This window comes from Dipodomys ordii, unplaced genomic scaffold (assembly GCF_000151885.1).
Source record: "Dipodomys ordii isolate 6190 unplaced genomic scaffold, Dord_2.0 Scaffold14, whole genome shotgun sequence".
Lineage (NCBI taxonomy): Eukaryota > Metazoa > Chordata > Mammalia > Rodentia > Heteromyidae > Dipodomys > Dipodomys ordii.
This window is the reverse complement of record NW_012267230.1, coordinates 9,460,963-9,480,535: the sequence shown is the minus strand read 5'-3', so window position 1 is coordinate 9,480,535 and position 19,573 is coordinate 9,460,963. Positions and strand designations below refer to the sequence as shown.

The following is a 19,573-nucleotide window of genomic DNA, read 5'->3' as shown; positions in this document are numbered from 1 at the left end:
GTTCATGTCAGGGTTAAGGAACCCTTACTGATAGTAAACAACTTGCCCCCAAGGAAGCCGTTACTATGCAAACCAACTGAGCCAGCGTCTATATCCAACTCCCTCTACGATGCAGGGTCACTGTCTACCGATCCTGAGCACCCAGGGCCAGGTGCCGGACACATTAGGAAGAGCATACCCAGATTACTCCAGCTACCCACTCCTAAACCAGACGACTCTGCCTTGCCCATTGCTTCCTTGGAAACTAAAGTGAAAGCTCTTCCCTACATTTCCCTTCATCCCTCCCCTGCCCAGATCACCCCAGATCCCTTTCAAGGGATCTGTGTAGCGTGGTTCCCTCTTCTTAAGACCTCTGATGGTGGTCATCCCCTTACTGCTGACCTTGCTGTACCTGAAGAGTTTTGCAAGACTCATTTTCCCAAAGAGCCTCTTTTCTGACCGCCTGTAAGGCTCCATCTCAGCACACTTGTTGGCTTTTCCCACGGAAGATGCCATGGTTGTCATTATTTAAGTGGTGTATTTGTTCAGCTAGTTGTTTCCTGTCTCTGTGCTCCCCCTAGACTCTCTGAGAACCAGAACCGTGTCTGTCATGATGGGCCTTAGATTTTGGCTGCCTTGTGGTATATGAGATGCTTTGTGATAACTGTTGATTGAATACAGAACTGAGAGAAATGGTAATGTGGGGGGGGGTGGGAGGGGCTAGGGTAAGGTATGCAGCCATAATGAGCCAACCTCCTTAGTCATTTAATACAACAATGCTTTCTCGTTTGCTTACACAAACTGCCCATGCATTGGACAGCCAGACTCCATCTTGTAGCCATCCAATCATGACCTCAGTGGCTGCCTGGAAGTGACATTCAGTCATTTCTGCCTATACCTCACTGGCCAATGTGTAATCCCAGGAGCCCAGCTTGCAAGCAAAGGATGCTGGGAAATGTAGTCTTCCTGAGTGATGCCCCAGGTGTGGTGAGCTATGAAGCACTTTCTACTACGATATGAAAAGGAGAAAAGGGCCTGGGAAGTGCTAGGAGACAGCTGGCGAGGAAGTAGCCTGGCCCTGACTTGATTTTGGATCTCATTTGACCCTCGTTTGTCATTTTTCCAGCCTCTGTTGGAAGGCTAGGAGTCTAAGATCTGGACAGTGCAGTCCACGGCCAGTTTCTACTTACCTGTGTGAGCCCTCGTTACCGTATCAGGCTGGAGTTTAGGGGGGCGATGCGTAGCTCAGTGAGTGGCTGTCACCATGACAATGGCTGTTTCCCTCATTTCCATAAGTACCACACCTCTCCTGAGGTAGGAAGGGAGCACACTGGGGGAACAGCTTTAACCTGTTGGGTTTCCATCCCTGTATATGTCTGCCCTACTGAAGACCTCACACATGCCGCAGAGGAGAGAGAGATCCCCTGCCCTGGGTCGCCTGCTTCCTGTGTCAGGGCCACGGTGTGATCCCCGCCCCCCACCAAGATCAATGCCAGTGGAGCCCTTTTCCAGAGTAATAAGTTTTTAATGTAGATGCAATTAGTGCATAAGCAGCTGATTAGTTCATTACAACAAATACTGAAAACAACACCATTTGCGGTGGCAGAAAGCTCCAGGAAGACAGATGTGTTCCTTTCCCATGCTATCATTTGGGTCAGAGTGCCAGGAAAGTTAACATATTTTACCATATTATGAAGCCCTTTTAACACAGAGAGGCCATTATGTTAGAAAAAAAAATCCCCCTCTGGGGTATTAATTAGAGAGATAGAGCTTCCAAAAAATCACAGTCCCATTAAATTTCTCTCTGATAGCCATTTCCATAAAGAATCGTTGATGTGAAATGTACACAACACACCAGCTGACCAAAAACTTTATGGAGACATGTCAGCTTACTGGTCTCCTGTCATTCTTTTTAAAAAGGGAAGGAAAGGGAGAGAAGGGCATTGGGTCAAATTTCTGACTTCGGGTTTCTGTTTTTGTTTTCCCTAAAACAATGGCACGCAGCCAGGACCAGGAAGTTGAAGAGGAACCTAGCATTTGTCGTGCTCTACCATAAAGCTAATGATGACAGACGACCACTCCTGGTAGAAACGTTCACCCTACTTCCCAGCCTTGGATCACTCTTTCCTCTTGGGGCTTTTCCTGGATCGCTCTGCATGTCTGGCTGGTGTGGAAATCTTGTTCTGAATTCTTGTGCATATATTTAAAACTTTAGGCAACCAGTGTGTGTGTGTGTACACACACAAAAGTGAATATGTGTGTGTGTGTGTGTGTGTGTGTGTGTGTATCCGTTGGCTCACGGATAGACAATTATTGCAATGGTGCATGGAATGAAGAAGGTTCTTAGCCTTGGGGGCTCTTGGAGTAACAGGAGGCTCTCCAAGGCTGTAGAAATCAGACAGTCAGCTCATGAGTCGTCATGGATAAAGGACATGGGATGCAGGGAAAACACACTGGACAGTCAAGGAGAGTGAGGGAAGGTACATCTCGGTGCTAAAATGAGGAGCAGGGAGGTGAACTAGCAGGGGAAGTGGATGGATGGGGTATTTCCCACAGAGGAAACTGGCTTTGACAAGTCTTGCTCCTGGAAGAAAAGGATGAATGACATCTTTCTGGGGAGCAGAAAGGAGGCCGTGGGGCTGAGAAGGTAGTGAGTGATGGGCCTGGCGGGGGGGAAGCGGGGAGGAACCCTGCTATCTTTGTCCCAATCACTGGAAACCATTTGGAGGTGTTGTGACTGTGTTTATGTGCAAGTCTATGTGCCATTATGGGACACCAAGCGAATTGCTTTCTCTCTCCAACACTTTCCTCATCTGTGCGGTGCTGCTGGTAAGCGGATGGGTAGTTTTACAGTAGCTATTATATGAACTAACCTAGATAAAAGTGCTCACCCTAGTGTTTTGTTGTCTATGTAACAACCACCTTTTCCTTCCTTCTCTCTCTACCTCTTCCTACTTCCTCTCCTCCCTCCTCTTTTCTGCTTTTCTAAAGTGAACCAACTGAATGAATACATCTTGCTTTTTTTTTTAATCCTTTAAGACTCATAGTCATTTTCTTTTTAAACCGGGGTCTCTGCTTGGCCTAGTGTTCTTATTCAATCAGCCGGTTGTCAAGTCAATCAGTGAGCATTGAGTGGCGACGAACTTCATGCTGGTTTTCAGAGATGCCCGAGGCATTGGCAAAGCCCCACCATAGTTGTGACACCTGGGGATCTTTGTGCCTCTTAGCTCACGAGAGGGACTTAGTTCAGCGAGCAGAGGCAGCTTCAGCAATAGAGATTTAATGGAAGCCAGGTAACTGGGTGATTGCTCTGCCTTGGGGAATCTGTGACTGAATTCAGTCATCAGTCATGGCATAAAATCAACATGTAGCAAGCCCTTTAAAGACCCACAATCATCTTGATTTGGGCATTGAGTCTTCTTCCGGCCGGGCCACAGAGGGTTCCTCAGTTCTGTGCCTGTGGGATTTCCACAAAAGCATTTCACAGCCACCTTTGTATCAGCAGGTACCACGCCGTTTCAGCTTCTCCTGACAGCCTGAGTCTGATGTGGCCCATTTGGGCCCCTAGAAATAAGTAGAGCCAACAGTCCCAGGGCTGCATCACAATGCACCTATCTGGATGATTTTTTCCTTTTCTATGGACTTCGGGTAAATGATCTCGCCGTCAGTTCCTATGGGCTTCAAGGGAGGAGGCAGGGTTTTAATGAACTGATGATAAAGTGGAAATAATCCGAGGTGCCGGATAATGTATTTTGCTTGTCACCAGACTATTTATCTGTTGCCCAAGGAAGCACATTTTATAATATCTTAGCGATATTGTAATTTTATGCTTCATGCGGATTTATAAAATTCCATGATTTTTGTAATATCTGACTGCTGATCTGTTCATCTGGGAGTGAAAATGTCTTCTGTGCCATTGCCCTGTGTTCCCAGAGAGACCAGCGCCTGAGAGACTCAACACATAACGACACCCTAATGACCCAGTAACATCTCTTTCCCGAAAGTGAGAGAGGGATTTCTTGTTTTGCCGAAAATACATTTTCCTCTTCCCAAGTGAATGTTGTCTGAAAATGTTTGTCGGTAAAAAGAGACAAATACAAATACACACACAGGCACACATACATAACACACACTCACTGGCCAATTCAGAGACAAAGGGCTTTTAAATTCTGAACAGCATTAACTCTTTTGTTAAAAAAAATACATTTGTTTTAACAATGCAACATAGACACACAGAAATATTGACTGTATCCCAGAGAAATAAAATCTCTTGTGTCCTTTGACAATATGATTTTGGAAATGGTAATGTGGCATATACACAGACACACACACACACACAGACACACACACATACGCATGCTTGCCTCCTAGGCTTTCTGGCCTGTGCTACATAGCATCCATTCTCTCATTGGCCTCAACCAGCAATCCTTGCCGTCCCCTCGTGGAGATGTGCAGGGGGGTCTGCTGTCCAGGGCATGCAGGGCAGCTTTGGCATCTGTAGGGCAGAGCACAGGTTTGCCTTTAAAACGCTCCAGTGTACAACCCAGCCTCTCAATCCAGTAAACCATGATCTCTCCTGAATTATCCATCTTACTAAGATTAGCAAAGTGCAGCCCAACACAAAAGATGAGTAAAAATCCAGCCGCCACAATAAATAGAGTCAGACATAGCTAGTGAATTCCAGGAGGTTAAAGAGCAGCCAGGGCAGAGTACTTGGATGGTCACCTTTCAAGAATGTCTGAGTCTGGCCTACTTTACTTGCTATAATGGCCTTCAGTTATGATGGGGCAAATGATCGTTATCTCATTTTTTTTGTTACTGGCTGAATAATATTCCGTCATGTATGTCCATCTCACATTCTTCTTTATCCGTCCATCTGCTGACGGCACCTTGGTTGTTTGCATGCCTGGGCTAGTGTGACAATGCTGCTGTAAACGCGGAGGTGCTACTTTCTCTTGTTCATTTAAAAAAAGAAATTTCCAAGCCGGGTGCTGGTGGCTCACACCTGTCATCCTAGCTTCTCAGGAGGCTGAGAGCTGAGAATCACGGTTCAAAGCCAGCCTGGGCAGGAAAGTCTGTGAGACTCTTATCTCTAACAAACCACCAGAAAATCGGAAGTGGTACTGTGGCTCAAGTGGTACTGCGCTTGCTTTGAGCTGAAGAGCTGAGAGACAGTGCCCAGGCCCAGAATTCAAGCCCCACAACTGACCAAAAAAAAAAGAAATTTCCTTGTAGGGTCTTTCTCATATGACAACTTTCAGCTTCCGGATTGTTTACCCAACAACTTGTGACTTTCCTTGGACTCCATGCTGTGATAAGGAAACAGAGATTCCCCTTCATGGCCACTTATAAGCAGGGGGTAGCTTGTTTTTCTCTTTGGTCTCTGGTTGTACGGTCTGAGATCCATACCATCTTATTGCTTATAGCTCCTCATCTGGACACCAAGAGCCACCCAGGGTCTCATGTTTTAACCTGTGTTTTAACCACTGGCTAGCAACCCGAGTCCTGTGCGCAGACAGAGCTACTTGCTACTGATATACACGGAACAGCCAAGGAGTCCCCACCATGGAGGCTCTGGACTCCACCCGGGAGATGGACCTGCCCATGTACAGCATCCGTGGTGCCCAGCGCCTCTGGAGCTGAGCTTTTGACTCACCATAGTTTTCTTTTTCTTTCTTTTTTTTGCCCCCACAAGTAAAATCTAATTGCAGGCTTATTGTTACATTATAACCTCACGTAGAGCCGTGGGCGGTAGGGTGGGCCTCAGCTCAAGACAGATAATGGCCTCTCAGATCTGTACCCCTCCAGTTCTCCCACATCTCTGCTCTTCTCCCCATCCTTTATCCGTTGTTCAGACGATAACTGAAGGAGCCCTGATGCTGACTCCCTGATACCCACCCGCCCGCTTTCCCTGGGGCGGGAGGAGGCACGGCTCCAACGACAGACTCTTCCCAGAACTCCTGACTTTGCAGGCCCTTGGGCTCATGATCTTCACTCGCTGACTGGGGAAATACGCAGTGTTCTCTGCACCTCCACCCCCAGCAGCTGGGGGTGTCCCCGCCCATAGCCCCAAACACTGGGGATTTGGGGGTGACGGAGAACTCTGTTTTGCTTCTCACACGGACAGCATGACAGGGAACACACAACACACACTGCCCAGTGCATTGTCCTTTATCTCTGTCCTTCCCAGCTCTCCCAGGGTAGAAACCAAACCCATTCAGCAAATGCTTGTTCTTACCAATGTTTGGCAAAGTCCTATCACTGAGCTCTTTTATTTTTTTCTTGGTGATGGCTTTGAGACTTGAACTCAGGGGGACCTGGGCACTGTCCCTGAGCTCTTTTGCTCAAGGTAAGCACTCTACCACTTTGAGCCATGGCTCCACTTCCAGCTTCTTGTTGGTAATTGGAGATAAGAGTCTCATAGACTTTCCTGGCTGGGATGACTTTGAACCATGATCCTCAGATCTCAGCCTCCTGAGTAACTAGGATTACAGGTGTGAGCCACCGGTACCTGGTTCTTTTATACTCTTGACTGTGTTGTGCAAACTCTCCCAAAGAGACTCCAGCTGTCTGTGGTCCTCACCTGACCAGTGAGGATGGACCATGGGGTGCAAAAATGCATCCGATGAAAGCATTAAATCCATATTCACAGTATCCCGCTGCGGATGAATTATGCATGGGTAGGGTCCAATATTTATTCTTTAAGAACAAAAGTCCTAACAGTTTGCAAGTATGCATCCATTCATGTAATTTCCTTTTCTCGTTGAATTTCTGTCTTGCATAGTAAGATGACGGAGGCAGCAAGGGATGTCTGTGTTTTGTTGAAGTGTTTCCATTGCCTGGGAGATTCATTGTACCCCTACTAGTGAATTGTCCCTGAACTCTTTTGCTCAAGGCAAGCCCTCTACCACTTTGAGCCACAGTTCTACTTCTGGTGGTTCATTGGCGATAAGAGTCTCACGGGCTTTCCTGTCCTGACCAGTTTCAAACCTCAATCCTCAGATCTCAGCCTCCTGAGTAGCTAGGATGACAGGCGTGAGTCCCCTGCACCCAGCTATTCTGAATTTCTCCAAAGAGCAAGTTCTGTTTGAACTTCGAAGAATAAGTACAAGCACAGGGAGGCGACCTGAGCTAGCATGATCCTCTCGAGGGGCTTGGAGTGTCTCCAAGGTACAAGGAGGGGCCGGATATGAGCACAGGGGAGAGATGTCCTGGAGAATCGGCTGTCAACAAGCTCATCCCCGCCCCTCTGTCTGGGACTTGTTTCTGTCTCTTTGGTAAGACTTTCGAAGGGGCTGGGAGAACCTTCAGGGACCACAGTTCTACTGTCTCTCAGAGAAGCTTGTGCCTCTTATCCCGGGCCTGTCACATTTTCCAAGCCTCTCCCTCCAATCACACTCGCAGCAGATGGAGCCGGTGCCGCCCACGACTGACAGATGAGCCTCCTTTGCAGTCCCCAACATTTAACCACTCAGCTGCCTGGCGAACTCCTCTAACTCTGAGATGCGGGGAGAACTCCACCCGTTCCCCAGCAACGGCAAACCACATCCGGGTCCCCGGGGCTCTGCCCGTGCCAGGGCCCAGGAGCATGGATCAGAGAAGCCTCCAGCCTCCGTTGTGCGAGGCCTCAAAGGGAAACATAGTTAGGCAAGAACAATATTGTCCAAGACAGCTGGAGATAAGGAAGAGGTGGCCAGACAGGCGTCAGCTGACCGGATCATTTCCAGGTCTCGCTGCCCAGAGGCTGTTCAGTTTCTTTTAGCTTCCCGATCCAGTCATAATGTCGAAGGTGCTGTTCAGTGTAAAGCGGCTGGAGAAGCTGGAGAGTAGACAGGAAGTTCTGTGACAAGTAGCACAAATCAAGACATGCATCTCTTTTCCCATGCTTTATTTAATCTCATCATCATCATCATTGCAGGTGGATGGGTGCTATGGCTAGCACTGTTTTGTAGCTGAGCACACGGAAGTAGAAATCTCCTAACCTTTACAGCTGCTCCAGGCAGAGCTAGATAGAAGTCACACTCCCTTTTACTTCCCATCTCCTGCCATGGAGGGAAACTTTCTTAACCAAGCTGGCTTCCTGGCTGTGGTTCTAATGACGATCATTCATCTTATTTTATATTTTTAAAATTAAAAAAAATTGTTATCGTGAAGGTCATGCGCAGAGGGGTCACAGTGATGTATGTCAGGTAAATTGGCCATTTCTTTTGGGACAGTGACACCCCCTTCCCTGGCTCTCTACCAGTTTTTTCCCTTCCCATCCCCACCCATACGTTGTATAGTTTATTTTCAACATGGGGACCACTGCAGTTGTATAGTTTATTTTCAACATAGTGTCTGGTGGGGACCACCGCTGCATCTATTCACCCTTTGTCCCTCCATTCTCTGTGCTCGCTCTTTGCCCTTCCAAAGATAGATAAATGAACAAACGAGACAAAGAGAAAACAACTAGTAAAGGAAAAGAAAAAAACACTTCTTGTTTCCATTTCCTGTAGTTCTATTTTATTATTTTATATGATCAGAGGCACATAGGTACTGTGCCTTTGTCTTCCTCTCCTAAGAATAGCTTCCTTGGGTCCCACTGTGTGTGGATGCCTAGAATCCTGTATAATTGATCACATCCCGGTGTATTTTTAGGACAACTTTCTGCATATTCATCTTATGTTATGAATAAAGGAAGGCTGGCCAGAGAGGTTAAGGCACCCAGCTGAGGTCACACAGTCAAACGTCCAGGTCTCTTGTCTAAAACCATCCTCATCTCCGGCGATTTAGAAAGATCTGTCTTAAAGATCCTTCTCGGCCCTTTCTGTCCTGCATCTGGGTCACTCACCTTCTTCTTGTATACCCTAAGAAATCTCACCCTGCCCAGCCAGTTCTGAGGCATTGGCCTCTACGGGTAGCTCCAACCCAAGCTGACACAAAGGCGTGTGGGTGAAATGTTCTCATACCACCTCTAAGACAGAAGATCCAGAGGCCCTTGTGTGTAGATCGCTCACGTTCATTCTCCATCTGTGTGCGCACGTGCGTGCATGCTGTGTTACAGTCTGACCAGTGTAGTATCCTTGTATTATTGGTAAGCGAAGCCCAGATTTCCATTTATTTTATTGCCTTTAGTGTTTCGTTGTGGTGGATGTTTTATCATTTCCTCTCCCAGACATCTGCCGGTCCACAAACAAAAACATGTATCCACTTGGGCACTTACTTCACAGAGAAAGAGAATTCAGAGCCACCTGCCAGTCTTATTTTACTAAGCCAATAGATTAAATCTCCCTGCATTTTTCTTGGGGCAATATCTGACTTTTAGGTACTGCCTGTCACATCACAGGTGGCTGAAAAATGTCCTCTCTTCCTCTTTCTGTTCCTCTATTAGAATTCAGTTCCCGGAAGGAGCAGGGCTGGGTACTAGGAATGAAATAATGGAGTGAACGCACGTCTCCATCTCCAAGAGGCCTGGGGGGGGGTGAGGGGGGATATACTTATTAAGAAGTGTGAAAAGAATGTTCTGGATTGGATTGTGCCTTCTTCAGACCTGGCTCCTTGTGTCTTGGAACGGGACCTTGGAGTGGGGATATGGGGCCATTGCAGGTGTAACTGGTTGGAATGAGTTCAGATTGAGCGCGGTGGGATCTTCGGGAGGGTGACGTTCTGTCGGGACTGGATTCGTTCCGTGAGAGGGGGTCCCAGTTAGACTGGTGACTGGACTAAGAGGGGAATTTAGATGCAGAGAGATCTACCAGATGCAGTGCACTCGTGCATTGATTGTGTGGAAATGAACGCTGCCCCCCCCAACGATTTAAAGATAATGAACTGAAAAAGAAACATAAAAAAGAAGATGCCTGCTGCCCCCTCCCCGCTTCCCCTCCCCCTGAAGCTGGAGGAAGATCGGGGTGGATTTCCTCTCCTTGCTCTGCTTCCACACTAGCCTTGGGCGTCTGGCCTCAGGAACAATGCGACAGAACACCCCTGCCTACGGAAACCCATGCAGTGTGTGGCGCTTGCTGGCAGAGCCCCGGCGGGGCCGAGACGGGAGCTAAAGGAGTAAGATTGTGCATTCACGTTGCTTCATGATGGAGACGTCTTCCAAGAAAGGTGCTCGTGATTTTTGTCCTTGTGCAAAAATACCGTGGAGAGTTACTTCTGCAAACCAGGATGACTGCCCCGCCGCTGGGTGGCGTCATCTCAGGAGAGCACAGCCGGCCTTTGAGGAGGCCCATTGTGGTGTACCCAGCACGGCTCACTGCTGCTGGTGGGGCAGCCCCGGTATCCATGGTGGTGACTGCCTGACATCGGTGGTCATGAGAAGTATTTGCTTTAGTCCGTTTCCACTTGCTATAACAAAATGCTCAAGGCTGGGTAGTTTACAAAGGAACTAAGTTTTGGTTTGGGTTGGTTTGTTTTTCTTAGTCCTGGGACTTGAACTCAGGGTCTGAGCACTGTCCCTGAGTTGTTGTTGTTGTTGTTGTTGTTGTTTTTTGCTTAAGCTCTCTACCACGTTGAGCCCCAGCTCTACTTCTGGTTTTCTGGTGGTTCATTAGAGATGAGGATCTCAAAGACTTCTTCTTTGCCCAGGCTGACTTGGAACCGTGATCTTCAGATCTCAGCCTGCTGAGTAGCTAGGATTACAGGTGTGAGCCACCGGTGCCCCCGGCTTAGGAACAAAGTTAGTCTGTCTCATGAGAGCACAAGACTGGATCCCCACACCATGTTGTATCATGCCAAGATGGGAAGCAGATGGGTAAGGAACCAAAGAGGCAAAGCACTAAGGGCGACACCCACTCTCCTGAGAAGACTTCACCCATCCCTCCCCGGCATCTCTTCAGGGTTCCAACACACGCCAGGATGATCAATCACCTGGGAGAGCAAATTCCCACAGTGGTTCAGAGGGGGCACAGGTGTGCACCTGGGGACGTACCGCACAGATCCTCTGCGTCAGAATGGACAAGGACACGCTTTCACGATGAAAACGACAAGATAAACATCGCATCTCTTGACCAGATATACATAATGCTTCTTCAATTAATATTCCATTCCTTCTCATGGCTGCCTTTGGTATTCTTGCTTTTACAGAATATAGACCAAAAAAAGAAAAAGGAAAAAAAGGTCCCTCATTAGCAGTGGCACTGCGGCTCCAAGTGGTAGAATGCCAATGCCGAGCAAAAACAAGTTCAAGGACAGTTAGTGTCCAGACCCCGAGTTCAAGCCCTACAACCAAATAACAGCAACAACAAAACAAGGTCCCCTGCCCTCGGAATCTGAGTTTGGAAGAGCTGCCTTGAGCCTTCGCACAGCCCCAACCTGCCCATGACAACAAGGACTCGGTCTCTCCTGTCATAGGACTGCTCTCTTGTAAATGTCTACTCCCCAGACTGTGCACAAGGCATGGCCAAAGTGAGCACTCAATAAATAGCTCTCACAGTTCTGCGTTTCAAAGACTCCAATCCTCAGAGGTTAAGTTGAAGATACGTTTGCATACTTTACAAGATAGAAACCCTCAGCTCCTACCAAGTGGCTCATTTGCCACAGGTTTTATGATTCTGTATGTGTATACATTTTTTGTGGTTTCTGTTTCAAATTTTGATCAGTCCTTGTGTGGCCAAGGTCTAGTGAAATGAAGTGAGCCCCCCTCCCTCTCTTTCATTCCCTCCCTCCCTCTCTCCCTCCCCCCCCCCCTACATGAACATTTTCTGGTGCGGGCCAGCCTAGTCCTTACGTTCTTTCTCTGACAAGTTCAGAGTCATTTTGAATGGTACTGGGTTTTTCTTTCACTTGCTTGTGGCTGTAGACCCATCTACATGGCATTTCACACTGTGATTTTCAGGTTCCCTATTCTCCATCCCCCTGCCCCCCCACCAAAAAAAAAAGATACTAGGCATAAAGATTTGGAAACGCCAGAAAAGAAAAACAGAGCTAAGAGCCAGAGTTCCGTTCTGATCTCTGCATCTCTGTTCTTTTATGTGTTGTCGTGAGAATGACCATATTATGCAGAGCTATCTCCTGCCATCCCCTTGCATTTCATGCAGTTTTCATACAACTAGCTAATCTGGAATATGACCAACCACTCTGGGCCCAGAATGGGCTTTCTGGGAGAAAAAAACCTCATGCACTCTTCTTCTCCTGGTACCCGCATTGTGTTGGTTTGGTTACCCCAGCAATTGGAGACAGTAGAACTTCAGCTAGCTTACCCTGGCTGCTCATTATATGTCAGGTGCATTACTGAATGTGATCTGTAGAATGGCCTGTAATCACAACAACCATTTTGATTTCCTTAGCCATAAAATCATGTTGTAATACCTAGAGAAGCAGAACCAGCCTTTAAGTGGAGCATTTTTAAGTTTATGACTTCTGTCTGAGTTGGCCTGGAGGAAATGGGGAGAAAAAGGAAGGTGGAAGGAAATCACCGTGGCTGCCGTGTGAGTCCCAGAGCCCCGCCTGACAGGGTCCAAGGTAAGACCCCAGGTCTCAGGCCAGGTAGAATATAAGAGCCATTGAGGAAGACCAACAAGGCAAGGTTTAACTGAGTGAGCTGCTCTGTGACAGCCGGAAGCTGCCCACGGAGGGGCAGGGCAGGAAGATGGTCTGTGCGGCCCGGGGCCTCGTTGGGTCCGCGTGGCAGCTGTCTCCCCCCGCCCCCTTCCCCCAGAGGTGAGGCCGGCGTCCCCTCTTCGCCCTCAGTTGAAGCAGGTGAAAGGGGCTAGAATTTTCCATTCGAAGGAATAGATGTGAGCTGGAAGCATACGCAGTAGGGGAATGTGGACGTGCACAGCAATCTCTGCCTGTGTAGATATTGGTAGACCATCTACATGCCCCTGTCTGCACACCTCAGGGAAATCCTACCAACTGCACAAGGAGCAGAGACAAAGCCCCCCTGATTGAAACCTTCTGTGTTCCTTTTGTTCCCTTTTGGGATGTTACTGGAGTTTGAGCTCAAGAGCCTTGTGTTTGGCAGGCAGGCATTGTACATACACTTGTGCTATGCCCTCTTTTTTTTGTCTTATTATATATATATTATTTTGCTAGTTCTGGGGCTTGAACTCAGGGCCTGGGCTCTGTGCCTGGGCCTCTTTGTGCTCAAGGCTAATGGTCTACCACCCGAGCCACAGCTCCACATCTGGCTTTTTGGTGGTTAATTGGAGGAGATAAGAGTCTCACAGACTTTCCTGCTAGGTCTGGCTTGGATCCTCAGATCTCAGCCTCCTGAGCAGCTAGGATGACAGGTGTGAGCCACCAATGTCCGGCTCCGCCACCATTTCTAACAGCCTTCAACAGTGAAATGAACCAGCCCTCTGGAAGAAATGAAATGATCCTCAGGTAAGGACAGGAAATATGTAAGATGAGCCTGGACAATGCTATATTACCAGAAAATAAAAAAGTACTAAAAATTAATAATAAAAACCAGATGGAGTTATGGTGAAGGGCGATCAGAACCAATTAAGTTCCCATTGGCCACACCTAGAGCAATCTGAGCAGTAAGCGGAAGTCTACTAGTATGGCATTATCACCCAAAGTATCGAAGCATGTCCACGTGGGCTAGGAACAAATCGCCAGAGGGATAAGTGAAGGAGGAAGAGACGAGACACAACTCTTGAGGATGAATTCGGAGTAGACCCTGTAGACAATTCTCCGCAGGGGAAGCAGCCAGCCACCCCTGCTCCCTTAGGTGTGGACCACACACCCCAGCTTCTTCTAAACACTCCAGGAGGCAAGGAGGGAAGACACAGACATTTTTTTATAGTGGAAGAATCTGATGAACCGCCAGCTCCCCAAGGTCATAGTGGCTCCTATCAAGTCATGGAGGGCAAAATCACGAGACAGATTGTACTGAGTGGCGTTTCACACAAAGACTGTCAAAACCATCCAAACCAGGGCATGTTGGAGGAGCTGGGACAGCTAAGGAGATGTGTGACTAAGTCGTGCTTTTCCCCTGAGTGTGATTCTGGAACAGATAAAAGACATTTGGTGAAAGAAAGAAAGAAAAAAAAAAAGCTGAGTGAACCTGAATGAAGTGCTGGCTTTTGTTAATAGCAGTGGATGCATACAGGTTCATTCATGATCACAAATGTACCATACGCCTATGTTGATGATACGGTTCTGGGCCTGGGCATATGGGGGATGTTCTGTACCATCTTTGCAGTATTTCTGTGAAACTGTTCTGCCATAAGAACTGAACACAAACAGCATCATCACCATGGCTCCTCACAGAGGCTGGTACAAGGACCAGAGAGAGGCTGCACACATGTCACTTGCACATGCGTGGCACAACGTCTGTCCACGAAAGCAGCGTGGTTTGACCCCCCCTGTGCCCTTCAGTGCTATTCTTCATGAACCACTCTAAGTTACTCCTGTTAACTCTTTCTCCAAGATGACCAGGTTTCTGATTTTTCTTTTGTCTTTTTTCCTGTCGGTATGGATACCTCTGCCTCCCTCCCTCCCTCCCTCCCTCCCTCCCTCGCTTTCCCTCCTTTTCTCCCTTCCTCCCTTCCTCTCTCCCTCCCTCCCCTTCTCTCCCTCCCTCCCTCCCCTTCCCTCCCTTCCCTCCCTTCCTCCCTTCCTCTCTCCCTCCCTCCCCTTCCCTCTCTCCCTTCCTCCCTCCCTCCCTTCTTTCCTCCCTCCCTCCCTCCCTTCCTCCCTCCCTCTGTCCCTCTCCCTTCCTTCTTTCCTTCCTTCCTTCCTTCCTTCCTTCCTTCCTTCCTTCCTTCCTTCCTTCCTTCCTTCCTTCCTTCCTTCCTAACAGGAACTGACCAGATGTGAATAGAAACCATTTCTGTTGAGCAACTAAGCCATGCCACATAATAATAGTTTTTACACAGTGCTTCCCCTGGGGTGAGGCTACCGGAAGCTTCCAGTTAGAGCAGCTGTGTATTACTCCACGGATCTCACTTCTGCAACCATCATTTGTATGAGGATCTTCTTTGCTCCGGAGGGATTTGTCAAGGGAGGGTCTTGATTGAATGCAATATCACATCGTTCCCTCCCTCCCCCACCCCCCCAGCAATACCATGCTTTCCTCAGTTCTGAGTCGTAATGAATTGCACGAGGTGAGGCAGGTTTCCTTGTGGCACTGGGCAGAAAGGACTTGTCCATCCAGGTGGGGAAAATATCTCCAGGATACAGAGAGATGTGTTTAGAAGAAAATTTATTTGTGCTAAGAGCAAGATTCTGTGGTTGCTACAGATTCCTCGATGACCATAACTAGGCATAATGCAATTAAATATCTTATAGAAGTGGATATATACACAGATGTATATCTGCATCCACAGCTTTATGTGTGTGTGTGTGTATTACTTGTTAAGAGCAGTATTTACAGATTATGACCCAAATCTTAACCCATTCTGTCCTCTTCACTCAACCTTGTTATTTTGCTTTTCTTTGACGTCGACCAGGGCTCCCCACTCTGAACTTTTATTTTGTTCTTTCTTTAATGGAAATATTTTTTTGGGGGGGTGGGGAGGAGAAAACAGAGCTTCTGGGTTGCCAGGTCTGGTCTACCTTCTCGTCCAATAAAATGAAAATCACGTTTAAAAAAACCACTCTAGCCACAAAGGTCTGTTTGATCATTCAGAGACGGGATTTATTTAATATTTCTGAATATCCAGTGCCTCCGAGCTAGCCCAGAATGGCTAAAACTACCAGAGCCAGAGATTGACTTCGTGTGGTTCTACATGCAGAAGTGGGGCCGTAGCTCTGGGACAGCCTCACGGCTGCCCTTCCGCTGGATGGCTTTGGTGAGTCCCTCCGTCACGCCTCCTTACTCCGTAAGTGCTCACTGCCCCCAAGGTAGCGCAAGACTGGGCCGAACTTATCTGAAAGCAAATACTCTGTAATGGAATATTAAACACCCTGTGTAATAATATTAAAGCTGTCCTAAGATGTCCTGTGAGGAACATCTCTACAGATGGGTTTTTTTTCACCCCTTTAATGAAGTGCTTAGCATTTTCCTTCACAGGCTGGATCAGTGCTTTGAGCACAGGGGTGCGATGGAGGTTCAGCTCTTACTTAGAGAAGCTAATGTTTGAGATCTGTTGTTTTTTTTTTAATGAGATGTACCTATAAAATAATATTTTTTTGAAATGAACTCAAAGAAATGGAAATAAGAGACTTGTTGTCATCGCTGTTTTTGTTGGCTTTTCCTTTTGTCTTGTTTGTTAGCTTATCTGTCTTTGGGAGAGGAAGGGGGAAGGTACAGAAATGGAGGGACAAAGGGTAAACAAATGCAGCAGTGGGACTCACTAAGCAGTATGTGGAAAATGAGCTACACTACTTGTAGGTGGGGACGGGAAGGAAAAACTGGGAAGGGGTGACATTGTCCAAAAAGAAATGTACTCATTGCCTGACTCATATAACTATAACCCCTCTGTATATTACCTCTACAATAACAATAACAATTATATATATATATATATATATAGTCAGTCATGGGGCTTGAACTCTGGGCCTGGGCACTGTCCCTCAGCTCTTCAGCTCAAGGCTAATACTCTACCACTTGAGCCACCGTGCCAATTTCAGTTTTGCTGGTGGTTAATTGGACCTAAGAGTCTCACAGACTTTTCTGCCAGGACTGGCTTTGAACTGCAGTCTTTAGATCTCAGCCTCCTGAGTAGCTAGAATTACAGGTATGAGCCACTGACGCCCAGCTAATAAAGTATATTTTACAAAAGTAAGATCTGTCATTGAGCCATTAGCTTGTTGGCATACCCATGTCATTGGGCTTTCTCTATGCCTCATTCAGTCAGTTTTTAAATATTATCTTATTTTTAACTGGCACATAATAAATTTGTGCGTGTATAAGGAGTACAGTGTGATGTTGTGGTCCAGGTGCATACTGGGTAATGCTCGGATGAGGATAATTGGCTTATCCATCACCTCAAATGTTCATTGTGGGACTCAGTATTATTTGGTCAACGTGTTCATGTGCTTTCCCATTTCACTACACCCTGCTCAATTCCTGTCCGCAGATAAAGCAGGCCAGCAAACACCCACCAATGATTTTATGAGGCCTCTCTGTCCTCCATGCCGATGCCAGCTCTGATGCCCTATGGTCCTTCCAATATTGCCTAGCCTCCTGGCAAAGGAACAGCTTCCTGTGTCCTTCTGCTCCTCATCCATTCTGATTATTATTCATATTGAGCATCTTTGTGTACGGATATTGTTTTGGTGACAAAAATGACCTCTACCGCAGGACCCTGCCGGTCACACAAACCCGGGGAGGGGGGTCTGGAGGCGGGGACATTGCTGGTTGCATGCTTGGCCCCGGGGCTACCTGTCGGCCCCCCGTGACTCCCCATTGAAGATTATGAAGTTGGTTGTTGCTGACAGACCTGTGTGTGATCTGCTGCTCTGCCATTCCTGTCCCCCGACGGGTGGGAAGGGATGTGATCATGGTAGAGAGGGTGGGCGAGCAGAAATGACCGTCGCTCTGTCTTCCTTCACTTCCAGATACCACCCAGATGAACAACGTGGTGCCCACATCGCCTCTTCTCCAACAGATGGGCCACCCACATTCGTACCCCAACCTGGGCCACATCTCCAACCCCTATGAGCAGCCGCCACCGGGCAAAGAGCTCAACAAGTACGCCTCCTTGAAGGCAGTCGGTAAGGGCCACCTGCACGGGCCTGTTTGCCTCCTCCTCTCTCTACTCTACTGGTCTCCTTTTAGGTCTCTCTCTCTCTCCCTCTCTCTCTCCCTCCTTCCCCCTTCTCTCTCCAGCCTTATTGGGTTTTCTATTTTCTATCATTTGTCTCTTTTTTTCCCATCTCTGCTTTTCTCTATTCTCACACCTCTTTTTTCTCTGTCTCTGTCTATCTATCTATCTATCTATCTATCTATCTATCTATCTATCTATCTATCTATCTATCTATCTATCTATCTCTTCATCTAGGTATCTTTATCATTATCTACACTTATCATCTGTCTATCTACCTTTCTATCATCACCATCCACCACCATCATCATTATCATTGCGATCATCACCTATATTTATCATCTATCTATCTATCTATCTATCTATCTATCTATCTATCTATCTATCTATCTATCTATCTATCTATCTATCTATCTATCTATCTATCTATCTACTTACCTATCCATCCATCTGTCTACCATCTATCTTCTACTTGGGACCCAGGTTTCTGAGAACCAGAGTCCCTCAGCAACTTCCTCTGACACAGCTCACATCCAGCTTTGATGTGGTGGTCAGGAGTAGGGTGGAGCCGGGTAATTGGAGGGGGGGCGTACCTGTGTGGGGAGAGGTCCTTCCTGGAGATGGGGGAGGGCCTGGATGCTCATGGGGTCCCCCTGAGCATCTCCTCTCTGGCCTGGCGAACCCTCAGCATGCCCAGATGCAGAGTCTGGGTCTCTCAAGCTCAGCCACGCCTTGCCTTCCCCTACCCAGTCCCGCCCAAAAGCAACGCACAAGCCTACAATCTGGTCTCAGGCAGCTCTGCTCCTTCCAGACAGAAGTGGCTTAACTGTTGAGGGCAGCCTGGGGCTATACCGTGGGTTTTGTATAATTCTTCATTAGACCCTTTATTACCTACCCGGCCTTGCTGAGCGGAAGGGGAAGGCACAGTTCTTAATCCCAGCTGTCAAGAGTAGGACACGGAGACTCTAGCAGGCTCTAACTTACCCCCCCCCCCGAATTGGAGCGCCGTGGGCTACAGAGCTGAGAAGTGAGCTGGTGTTTTGTTGTTGTTGTTGTTATTAATCCAGGGTTCACAAGTGGCCCCACCACTGCCTTGGTTTCCCCCATTCGGTCTCCCACTCTTCCCATAGTGACTGTGGCAGTGACTGAGCCTCTGAATGCTTTGCTCCCCAAAGAGCTAGTTGGGATGGAAACCACGACCGCAGCTGAAGTTAGTGGCTCCTGAATCCCGGGCGAGGGGGGGGCGGGATTGCCAGTAATCTTCACTGTGGTTCCCAGGCACAGAGCAGGTGAAGCATGCCCATACCCCGGTCTCACCCAGGCCAGACATTTCAGGAGTTGAGACCTGGGAAGTTTTCACAAGCGAGGTGTGTCTCATGGGAAGCCCCGGCTGAGAGAGGTCGATTTCAGCCTTTCTGTCTGCCTCACATCCAGGAAAACCAGATTCCATCACCCGGGCTTCCTGAACTTCCTCTTGTGGGTTGTCCTTCCTGTTGTCCCCATTCGTTTGCGTTTCTAGTGCAGATGGAAATGCCTCTCTCTCTTCTCCTCACTGTGTCCTCCAATCTCAGAGGAGAGATCTTCAGGTCAGCCTTTTCACTTAACCGCAGATGCAGGTTCAGATCCCAGCTCTACCACTTCTTTGGTGTTACCTTGGGTAATGCTTGACCTTTCCTTTGGCCTCGGGCTTCTATAAAGTGGGCATACATAGGCCCATAAAAATAATATTTCATAGTCCAGTCTGGAAAAGCTATTTCGTTCATCATGCATTTCCTCACCTTCCCTTAACAGAATCTCTCACTATCTAAGTTGCTCCATGTATGAGCCCGCTGAGACGCCATTTTCCCTGTGCTCAGATCTCCTGCCAGTATTCTCCTTCCAGCTCCGCAGCCCTTGACCGTCAGCCCCAGAGTAATGAAATAATTCTCTTTTATCCATGGAGGGCCTTCTGTTCT

The 19,573-nt window shown here is 47.8% G+C and overlaps 1 protein-coding gene across 2 annotated transcripts in view; it reads left to right on the top strand.

The window, feature by feature from the left end:
* Shisa9 (shisa family member 9) overlaps positions 1-19,573 on the top strand; it is a 195,327-nt gene that overhangs the window by 155,442 nt on the left and 20,312 nt on the right. For both annotated transcript variants that reach the window (XM_013011478.1, XM_013011479.1), the window contains exon 3: positions 17,413-17,568. In XM_013011478.1, coding sequence (XP_012866932.1) covers positions 17,413-17,568 — 156 coding nt within the window. The remainder of the gene's footprint in view (positions 1-17,412; positions 17,569-19,573) is intronic.